Raw genomic sequence first — 11,416 nt, forward strand, 5'->3', positions numbered from 1 at the left:
TGAGGCAGCAAGAATGTAAAATTCCTCTTACTTTGCTTATCATATCAACTTTTTCTGTACATTGCACCTGTAGCTGGGTCAAATAATGACATCCCTTGCTCCCAATGAGCTTATTATTAAAGCCTGCTGTTTGTTGAGCTTTACTTATATTTTGTTATTAGTCTTTATAAAGCTTGTTTTACATAATGATTTATTATTCTTTTGTCAAAATAAATAAGCTCTACTCCTTTTCCCCTTTCCGACCGAGACCCTCATTGGTAGTCAATGTTGTTAAACATCGGACACCCGTTTTATTGCTCCAGACCTATGAGTATAATTCTTTAAGATTTGCATCATGCGCTACCGTTTCTTTCACTCACTCGATTTTGCATCTAGTTGTGTGTGTACTCATATCTTCTGCTTTAAGTTTTGATTTATGTACATTAGAGGTATCGTATATGGTGATAGCTTGCTTTTTAAATTGCATGCGTTTTGAAAACCCGTTACCTCGCATTCCACTCTATAACGATTATTAAAGTAAAATTTAATTCGCACATTTAAATTAAAAACCTTTCCAGACTAAAAGAAAGCAGACAAAAAGTTCAAATGATGAATTAAATGAAAATAGCTGAATAAAGCTGCTTTCATTTAACTGTCCTGATTATTTTTTAACTTTTTTAAAAGTTTTCATCTTGCTACACAACAAATTAGCTACACGTGTTTGGCAATCATTTCTATAAATAGTTCGGGTTATTCCAAAAAACTATGTCGAAAGGGCTTACTTGATTCAAAACGACAGCCACAGCAGAATATATTATTGTTTTATTAAACTGTTATCTCCTATTTATGTTTTTTTTTGTTATTGATGGAATTAAAGAATTTACTATCAGAGAAAGACATATATACGTCTATACTATCAGTTTATTCTAATCTTTATATAATGTAAAGCTTTTAACTTGTAAATGCAGTAATTACACCGTTATTGTTGAAACAAGTTTAGCCGTAGTTTGTTATTTCACAATATAAACACAAGGGGAGTAACTGACATTGATCTTTTTGTATATGTATGTGTAACGACACTGAGAAATCATTTTGTTGCTACAAGGAACAACATTACTTAAACAGAGTAGACGAACAGACATAATTCTATAACGGTATTTAGTTTTACATGAATTGCATAACCTTTTTCACTAAAACACGTTAATTTATATTATTTCATGTAGACATGATCACAGGCACTTGTTTCTATCCATTGGAAGAACCACTATCAACGTAAATATACGTTGATAGTGGTTCTTCCAATGGATAGAAACAAGTGCCTGTCAGACATGATAGATCATTATACATTGGTATTACTGAGAAGTTTAGTGCTGAGTCAGCTTAATTAATTATAGGAAATTATTATATGACTAAAATAGTTGACTATTCATTTTCTACCAACTTCTTTTAATAAGATGACATTAAAACAAGTTAAAATATTTATAGTAAGTTATATAGATATAATTATAGATAACAGTTGTATATTAATATATATAGTACTACATTACATTTTGTTTATATGAATGAGCTTTAATTCCATTTTATACACATATAATTGCATGGTATTGGTTTGAGGACTTATATCTCAAATCATATCAAAGAAAACGTGAAACACCATGTGAAACACCGTGTGAAACACCGTGTGAAACACCGTGTGAAACACCATGTGAAACACCGTGTGAAACACGTGCCTTTAGGCTGGAAGAGAGGCGAAAGTTACCATAGAGTCTAACTAAATCAAAGTAGAAACTAAACTGACAACGCCATGGCAAACAGTATACAAAACGCAATGTAAACAAATAAAGACTGAGTAACCCCACAAAAACTTGGGAAGACTTAGGTCTATCATGGACCTTGAATTTGGTGTAAAAAAATAGCATTGAAAATCAAATCTACGGTGCTTTTGTCAACAAAGTAGCATGTGACCTGGGGAATATATCAAGATGAACATGCAGCCTCGTCATGATGGCAGACTTCAGAGTAAATAGATGCAATATAAGGGTGGGACAGGTGGTCACGTAACACCTATGTACCACTATTGTTTCGCGGAATTTTAATTAAACTTCAATTAAAATTTCGTTTAACTATATAATTCCATTTGTGTCTTCAAAACTGATTATGACACCCAAACGTGTTGCGAATAATTGAAACTGATTTAATTTTCCAACAGAAATGAAGAAACGAGACCAGCTTATAATACCATCGCAAAGAAAAATATTTGAATGCTACAAGAGAACTGGACGACAGGAAAATATACTTCTCATTGGTACGATAGGAGCTGGTAAATCTGCGACAATTAATACAATTACAGCAACCTTGTCGGGCGAAAGATCGTACAAAGCTCCCACTGGAAGCAAGGGAACACACATGCATAAAGATGGACGAAGAAGAACAACGACACATTTGATTTGGTAATAAAATATGAATGATTTTAGTCGGATCTGAAGTTCATGTAGTTAACTGTATTCCAGCTCAACTGTTCCCTTGGTCAATGAAACACATATGAATGCTTATTCTGCTTGTTTACCTACAAATTCAATATGCAGAGGTAATATCGTTAAAAAATATGAATAAAATGATACGCGAGGCAAACGTCAATAAGAGTTACCCAAATCAGTAGTCTTCAACAAAAGTCAGGCGAAAGCTCTATAATCGATGTAACAACAAACTTTGATGAAATTTGTCATCCATTAATTCATCGTTTTCATCATAAAAAGGTAAGAAGTTTGTATTCCCATTTAAGAAGATCTTTTTTTTCTTTTTCTTTTTTTTTGCGATTCAAGTATAAGAAACAAATGGGGAAAAAAACCTTCATGTAAGATTTCTCGATCTTATCGCGTGCAAGAACTTGTGTGATATGTTATTTATGTTATTCAATGACGAATATGATTTTTTTTAACTGGCACTTTTGATAAAAAGTATAATAAAACACTTATACGCAGCTTATCTGGAGCTCTGCAAATATATTACATAAACAGAATTTTTGTAACGTATTGCTAGTCTTACAGATGATTCACACAAAGTTTATTTGAAATTGTACAGCACATATATACACAAATGTATTTATAAATTTTATCAATGTGCATTACTAGGTACAACAAATGTGGCATCGACGGTGCAAAGCAGAAAGATATGACTGTCCCAAAAGCCTTTCCTCATCTGGTTGATATGACTGGTTTAGGAGACACGTGTACCAAAGATCAACAAGAATTGTTAGAAATGGTAGTAACTGGAAGAATACCTGACCAGACTTCTATTCCTGCCTTACAAGACATTCAGAACGCAAATGGATCATGGTGGCAAATGAAAAGAGATTTTCCATTTTCGATGAATAGTCGAAAAATTCATAAAATATTGTTTGTTGCCAGTGCTGATGAACCTATACCGAAACATTTAATTCAGTCTGTGAAAAATGTGGCACAACCTGATGGAAGTAGAAGAAACATGAACCCAAGATGTAAGTTGTATATTGTAAATTAAACCATCAATTAACATGGACATCCCAGATACAAGAAATATAGACAGAAATAGAAAAAAAATTACATGTACTGAATTACATTATAATTTAATGAGATACCTGTGTATTTATTAAAAAAAATCTAAGGTTTCAACTCCCTAAGGCAAAGTTGACCTTAGATTAATTTGGTTTTTGCTCTATATAGCTATTCGTGTGTTTAGGTAGTAACACATCCTTAGCTTCCGATATTTTGGGATATGAGTGTTCCTGTTGGAAGTTAAATCAAGAAAAAGCGCATCAGAAGCAATAAATTTATAAAATGTTATTTTTATTTACAATAGAAACCAAGAATTGTATATATGTAATTAAACTCAGTGATGTGTATTTTATGTATTTCACTCTTACGCAAAGCTGTCTAAGGTGCCAAATTCTGCAAATATAATGGTTTAAAATAAAAATACTAACAATTTCTGTAATGAGCCTGTAAAACATACAGTATTTTACTCTTGTTTCAGATATCCCTATATTTGGAATATTGACGAAGACAGACTTAGTTGACTGGAAGGATGCTAAGATCCTAGAACGTGAAGACGAATTTTTAGAATTCCTTGGAATTGATTCAGCATCTTGTTATGCTCGATGGAAGAATGACGTCGATGGAGAATATACGAGCAGCCATCTTCTTTTTCTTTCTAAGTTGTTGTCCCCGGATGTACGGATTGTTTTAGATCAAAGAAGTGTATGTGGTTATCTGTTAGACTCATTTATTGAACATCCTATTTTCTTCATGTCTGTTACAGTTCTTTGTGTTGCAATAGCTTATTGTTATTTCTCACCCTCATTATCACTGACTTTCGGAAACTGGAAGTGATCCGAAACACATGATAACAGTTTATCCGTGGACTGGTGCAAATTGGTGGATGGCGCGAATGTGCTCAAGTTGCACAACATAATTCAAGGTCTCTATTCCCTTTTTACGCATTTGACCAATGTAATGTTTAAATATATTTTGTTTTTTAGAATTTGTGACAAAATACTGTTGTAGCCTTTAATTTATTATTATTTATTATATTTATGTATGTTTTTTAATAAAAATACAATAAACTAAAAAAAAAAAAAAGGTTTCATATTGAAGAAGAATTGAGACAGCACCAGTAAGAATGGTATTTATTTGGTTGATTATTTAAAACTATTAAATATAAAAAAGAAGATGCGGTATGATTGCCAATGAGACAACTATCCACAAAAGACCAACATGACACAAACATTAACAACTATAGGTCATCGTACGGCCTTCAACAATGAGCAAAGCTCATACCGCATAGTCAGCTATAAAAGGCCCCGATAAGACAATGTAAAACAATTCAAACGATAAAACTAACGGCCTTATTTATGTAAAAAAATGAACGTATAAACTTTTTAAGTATTGATTTGTGTAATATGTGGAAGTATGAAATGATAGCTGGTCGTCGGTAATCAGTTCTACATGAAACAGAAAACTCCGGAACACCTATCAAGTTAAAGATGTGTTTTTTTTTACCTTTTTGTTGTAGACTCCTGTCATTACTTATATGACCAGAACAACATTTAGATTTTATTTTTATATTTCGGGCATCATTTGCCCCTGATAGGCTGTCCGTCCGTGCGTTCAGCTACATGATTGGTACGTGATTTGTCTGTTATACTTTTCTTATTGTTTAAAAGTGCGAGATCAGTTGGGCATATAATGACGATGTAAATCTGGATAGCTTTTATCTTCTTCAAGTTTCCGCAAAATTGCAAGTTATCAAACTTAATCAGTTTTTGGGAAACTTTGATACAAACCGCTAAAAAGATGCGATGGCGATGTTGTCGTCAATCAAATACATTTGGTAACTATACATACCACTGAATGCTATTTAGAAATTATAGTAATTTTTTATTTTGGGCCCTGTTATCAAATAAGTCCATATTAAGGTTTGAAGGGTATACAATTAAACTTTGTTTGATTTTAACTAATTACTAAAATCAAATTTTTGGTGTTCTAATAATTTGTATTATGGTATACCGTTGTGTGTCCATCTGTCGTCAACAAGTCGGACAATAATTTAAAAATGCTTGAACCAATACGCATTCAACGTTTGTGAATTGTCTGTAACTATTGACGTGAGCTCTCTTTCGTTTTTATACGACCGCAAAAATTGATTTTTTTTTTGTCGTATATTGGTATCACGTTGGCGGCCTCGTCGTCGTCTGAAGACATTTGGATTTCGCACTCTAACTTAAGTAACAGTAAATAGAAATCGATGAAATTTAAACACAAGGTTTATGACCATTAAAGGAAGGTTGGGATTGAATTGGGGTGTTTTGGTCCCAACAGTTTAGGAATAAGGGGCCAAAAAGTGCCAAAATAAGCAATTTTCTTGATTTTCGCACAATAATTTTAGGATAAGTAAACAGAAATCTATGAAATTTAAACATAATGTCTATGACTACAAAAGGAAGGTTGGAATAGATTTTTCAGTGGAGTTTTAGTCCCAACAGGTTAGGAATTAGGGGCCAAAAACAGGTCCAAAGAAGCATTTTCTTGGTTTTCGCACAATAACTTTGAAACGTCGCACGATACTGGTGTCACCTAACGTTACACACTCAAAGACGTAAGACAAAATAAAAACGTTTGAATGCATGTTGTTCAGATGGCTTTTTACAATAAATTTTAAAGGATTGATTTTTTTTCCTAAGAAAGGATTTTTTTCTTAGATAAAAGATGTTAAGCTTTAGTTTTATTAATAACATTAAATAAAACTATTTAGTTTAAGTAAACAGAAATCTATGAAATTTTGATACAAGGTTTATGACCACTAAAGGAAGGTTGGGATTGATTTTGGGAGTTTTGGTTCCAACAGTTTAGAAATTAGGGGCCAAAAAAGGGCCCAAATAAGCATTATTCTTTGTTTTTGCACAATAACTCTAGTTAAAGTTAAAAGAAAGCAATGAAATTTTGATACAAGGTTTATGACCACTAAATGAAGGTTGGGATTGATTTTGGGAGTTTTGGTTCCAACAGTTTAGGAATTAGGGGCAAAAAAAGGGCCCAAGTAAGCATTATTCTTTGTTTTTGCACAATAACTTTAGTTAAAGTTATAAAGAAAGCAATGAAATTTAAAAACAAGGTTTATGATCATAAAAGGAAGGTTGGTATTGATTTTGGGAGGTTTGGTCGCAACAGTTTAGGAATAAAGGGTCCAAAATTGAACTTTGTTTGATTTCATCAAAAATTGAATATTGGGGTTCTTTGATATGCCGAATCTAACTGTGTATGTAGATTCCTAATTTTTGGTCCGGTTTTCAAATTGGTCTACATTAATGTTCAAAGGGTTCAAAATTAAACTTAGTTTGATGTTGACCAAAATTGAATCCTTGGAGTTCTTTGATATGCTGAATCTAAAAATGAACTTAGATTTTTATACGACCGCAAAAAATTGAAAAAAATTTCGTCGTATATTGCTATCACGTTGGCGTCGTCATCGTCGTCGTCGTCGTCGTTCGAATACATTTAGTTTTCGCACTCTAACTTTAGTATAAGTAAATAGAAATCAATGAAATTTAAACACCAGGTTTATGACCACAAAAGGGAGGTTGGTATTGATTTTGGGAGTTTTGGTCCTAACAGTTTAGGAATAAGGGGCCCAAAATTAAACTTTGTTTGATTTCATCAAAAATTGAATAATTGGGGTTCTTTGATATGCCGAATCTTACTGTGTATGTAGATTCTTAATTTTTTGTCCCATTTTCAAATTGGTCTACATTAAGGTCGAAAGGGTCCAAAATTAAACTTAGTTTGATTTTTGAAAAAAAATGAATCCTTGGTGTTCTATGATATGCTGAATCTAAAAATGTACTTAGATTTTTTTATTATTGGCCCAGTTTTCAAATTGGTCCAAATCAGGGTCCAAAATTAAACTTTGTTTGATTTCATCAAAAATAAAAAAAATGGGGTTCTTTTATATGCCAAATCTAACTGTGTATGTAGATTCTTAATTTTTGGTCCTGTTTTCAAATTGGTGTACATTAAAGTCCATAGGGTCGAAAATTAAACTTAGTTTGATTTTAACAAAAAATGAATTATTGGGGTTCTTTGATATGCTGAATCCAAACATGTACTTAGATTTTTGATTATGGGCCCAGTTTTCAAGTTGGTCCAAATCAGGATCCAAATATTATATTAAGTATCGTGCAATAGTAAGAAATTTTCAATTGCACAGTACTCAGCAATAACAAGAAATCTTCAATTGCACAGTATTGTACAATAGCAAGAAATTTTCAATTGCACAGTATTGCGCAATAGCAAGAAATCTTCAATTGCACATTATTATACAATAGCAAGAATTTTCAATTGCACAGTATTGCGCAATAGCAAGAAATATTTAATTGCACAATATTGTGCAATAGCAAGAAATTTCAATTGGAGTTATCTTTCTTTGTCCAGAATGGTAGTTGAATCAACTTAAATCATTTTTTTATACAAAATACAATGTATATTCACTTTTACTTCCAACTGATAAATTAAAACAATCTTTACCATTCAGTGATAACAAGCACTTTTTTTTACATTTTAATTTTTTATGATGCATTTAAATGAGTAATTATTGTTGCAAACTCCATTGGAAACTTAAATTGAGATCGGTTTTGGAATAAAGGAAAGGGGGATGTGAAAAAAATATAGGGGGGGGGGGTGGCAATTTATCTCATTTTAAATTTTTAAAAGAAAATTTCTTCAAACATTTTTTTGAGAGGATTAATATTCAACAGCATAGTGAATTGCTCAAAGGCAAAAAAAAATTAAGTTCATTAGACCACATTCATTCTTTGTCAGAAACCTTTGCTGGGTCAACCATTTAATCACAATCCAAATTAAGAGCTGAATCAAGCTTGAATGTTGTGTCCATACTTGCCCCAACCGCTCAGGGTTCAACCTCTGCGGTCGTATAAAGCTGCGCCCTGCGGAGCATCTGGTTTTGCAATATGCTGAATCTAACCATGTATTTAAAATTTTAATATTTGGGCCTGGTTATCAAATTGGTCCACATTGAGGTCTAAAGGGTCTAAAATTGAACATTATTTGATTTGATCAAAAAATTAATTCTTGGGGTTCTATGATATGCTGAATCTAACCATGTATTTAGATTTTGGATATTGGACCATAATAGGTAAATGTCCAATTTAAAAAAATTAAGTTTTTAAGTTTAAGTTCTTAGACCATATTCATTCTGTGTCAGAAACCTATGTTGTGTCAACTATTTAATCACAATCAAAATTCAGAGCTGTATGATCAAGCTTACATGTTGTGTCAATACTTGCCCCAAACTGTTCAGGGTTCGATCTCTGCGAAGTATAAATTTGCGCCCTGCGGAGCATTTTTTTTTTTTATAAATTTAAGATTTTGAATTTCCTTGTTTTGTAGTGGGTTTTTTCATTAAAAAGGGGAATTTTCCAGTTTTCGGACAATAATTCATATATGCGTCCAGCACTTTTCATGAAACTTTGGTGTATTGTTAATATCTATTGACGTATTAAAGCTCCTTTTCGATTTTTATAAATTTTAGATTTTACGTTTCGAAGAAATGTGATTGTACTGATAAAAAAGAGTATTTTTTTTTTTTCAGTTTTCGGTCAATGTTTTGAACAGTTATCATGAAACTTTAGTGAATAGTTTATATCTATTAAGATAACCTCCCTTTTGTGATTTTTCTCATATGACATTGAGAAGTTATTGAACTTTATTCGTTGAAAAGCGACTGGCGTATCATGCGCTAAAGACGCAGCTGTTTAATTTTTATATGCTAAATCTAACCATGTTGCTTGATTAAGGATATCAGGCCATTCGAGTTAACGTAAATGTCACATTTCATTTTTTTTTTAAATCTATGACCACATTTGTTTTATGTCATAAACATATGTTACGCCAAAAAAAATAGCATTATCCAAATTTAGACAGTATCAAGCTTGCATATTGTGTACAACACCTAACTAAAAACACTTTTAAAATTTTAGGGGAAAATAATCAGTCAAATACACAATTAGATATATAGTTGGAGGTGAGGGATTATGAAATTGTGCGACATACAAAACACAAAAAAGCTGTATTATAAATGACCACTAAAGTGTGGGATCGGCATGGTCTGAATTTGAACCATGACTGAACACGCTGAAATGTCTCGCCTGCTTTACTTAAAATGATTCAATTTCCTACCATACACCTGATATAGGGAGACTATAATTTTCCAATTTTAACATTTGCCAATACATCAAAATGAGGTTAAAGTCAGATGAACCCCATCTTCGCTAGCCATGCAATCAATCTATACACCGAATATAGTAGACCGTATTCTTATAACTTCTAACAAACCATGAAAGAAAGGCCAAGGTCAGATCCGAAGAGCCCTGCAAGACAGACATGATCACTTAACAATCATTCTATTCACGAAATATAGTTGACATATTGCGTATAGTATATGATAACATAAACCATGAACCTAATACTAATTCTAATATGACGTGCTTCTTTCGCTTTGTAAACAACACCGTGTGAAAATTCTCGATATATCTATACTTAGCGCAGACTCAGAGATATACATAATAATGGATGTTACAATATACCTCCCACGTAAATCCACATGTATTTGAACCTACATTGCAAACGCTTTGCCAATTTTATTGTATTACTAATTTTAATTAAACAAACGACAATATAGAACTTTTATTCTTATTCAGATGCATAATAAAAAGAATTAATGTATTGCAAATAGTTTTGTTTTTTTTCCTAAAAATAGTAACACTGTATATTTTGTGCAATGTCAATTGCATCATGGAACACTTTCTCTACAATCAGGGGTTCATTAAGGGATGGAAATAAGCTTGGTATTTATGTTACGATTAAAAAAATATCAATATACTAATTTAAGTTGCAGTATAAAAAAATATCAATATACTAATTTAAGTTGCAGTATAAAAACAATATTAAGTCAATATCACAAAATTACAATTTTTTTTGTAACCAACGAAGTTCGTATAATATTGTATAAAAATGGAATTCTGAGGTTTTCTATTCTATTGCATTTGATTTCAGCGAGTCAACATGGCAGCTCCTTTTTTACGAAATGTCAATTTTGGATTTGACGGTAGCTTACGAGAAAACATGTAAATTAAAAATCGGAAATATTGGGTTTGAGAATTAAACATATTTTTTCTAGCGGTTATTAACGAAATAATTAATGCAAGTTAAACAGGGGCGGATGCAGGAATTTTCGAAAGGGGGGTGCTAACCCAGGGCGAGGGGGGGGGGGGGTGCAAAACATATGTCCCGATACATATGCATTGATCGGCAAAAATAAAGGGGGGGGGGGTGCGCACCCCCGGAACCCCCCCTCTGGATCCGCCACTGTTAAAGATGTATGCGAATATTTGAGCTTTATCTAACAAGGAGTAAAAAAGAACAGCTCCACACACGACACACCAACCCTCGCTTCAGTATTTCAACCAACTTATTTGTCCTATTAGAATAACGCTCAGGATAAAATTCGAATATCACGACCCAGGCCATGTGTAAATTTCCAACAAATCTATGGCTTCCATGAATTATTTCTTAAACAATGAACCAATGGCTACTACACTTTGTTCATTGTTTCAGTGTAGCGTATTACAAGCGGATTTCCGTCTAGACATACATGTACACCTTACAATCATTCCAATCAAAAAATATAGTTGACTTTTTTTCTGTGACACAGACCTGGCCAATCATCCATAAAGTAAGGTCGAGGTCAGATGAATCCGGTCTGATGAACTCGAAGAAAACACTTTTGTGTAGTTGCTGATCCATAAAAATGAGGTCAAGGATAATGGACAAATGACAGAAGGAAACTAAATTCGTAACACATGGCATCTGCATACAAGGTATGACAT

The 11,416-nt window shown here is 32.6% G+C and overlaps 1 protein-coding gene across 1 annotated transcript; it reads left to right on the forward strand.

Annotated features, from left to right (window-relative positions):
- The first annotated feature begins 993 nt into the window (after positions 1-993).
- Positions 994-4,533, forward strand: LOC134687641 (uncharacterized). Its single transcript, XM_063548092.1, has 4 exons — positions 994-1,133; positions 2,189-2,429; positions 3,111-3,475; positions 3,991-4,533. Exons 2-4 carry the CDS (start codon positions 2,191-2,193, stop codon positions 4,344-4,346), a joined length of 960 nt encoding a protein of 319 aa, XP_063404162.1. The 5' UTR covers positions 994-1,133; positions 2,189-2,190; the 3' UTR covers positions 4,347-4,533.
- The last annotated feature ends 6,883 nt before the right edge of the window (positions 4,534-11,416 follow it).

The sequence above is a fragment of the Mytilus trossulus genome, chromosome 10 (genome assembly GCF_036588685.1).
Source record: "Mytilus trossulus isolate FHL-02 chromosome 10, PNRI_Mtr1.1.1.hap1, whole genome shotgun sequence".
Classification (NCBI taxonomy): domain Eukaryota; kingdom Metazoa; phylum Mollusca; class Bivalvia; order Mytilida; family Mytilidae; genus Mytilus; species Mytilus trossulus.

Bases quoted from the DNA above. Each gene is read 5' to 3' on its own strand.
- LOC134687641 (XM_063548092.1), top strand. From the start codon at position 2,191: ATGAAGAAACGAGACCAGCTTATAATACCATCGCAAAGAAAAATATTT. The intron at 2,430-3,110 runs GTAATAAAATAT...GTGCATTACTAG, and splicing joins ACAACGACACATTTGATTTG to GTACAACAAATGTGGCATCG. The intron at 3,476-3,990 runs GTAAGTTGTATA...CTCTTGTTTCAG, and splicing joins AAGAAACATGAACCCAAGAT to ATATCCCTATATTTGGAATA.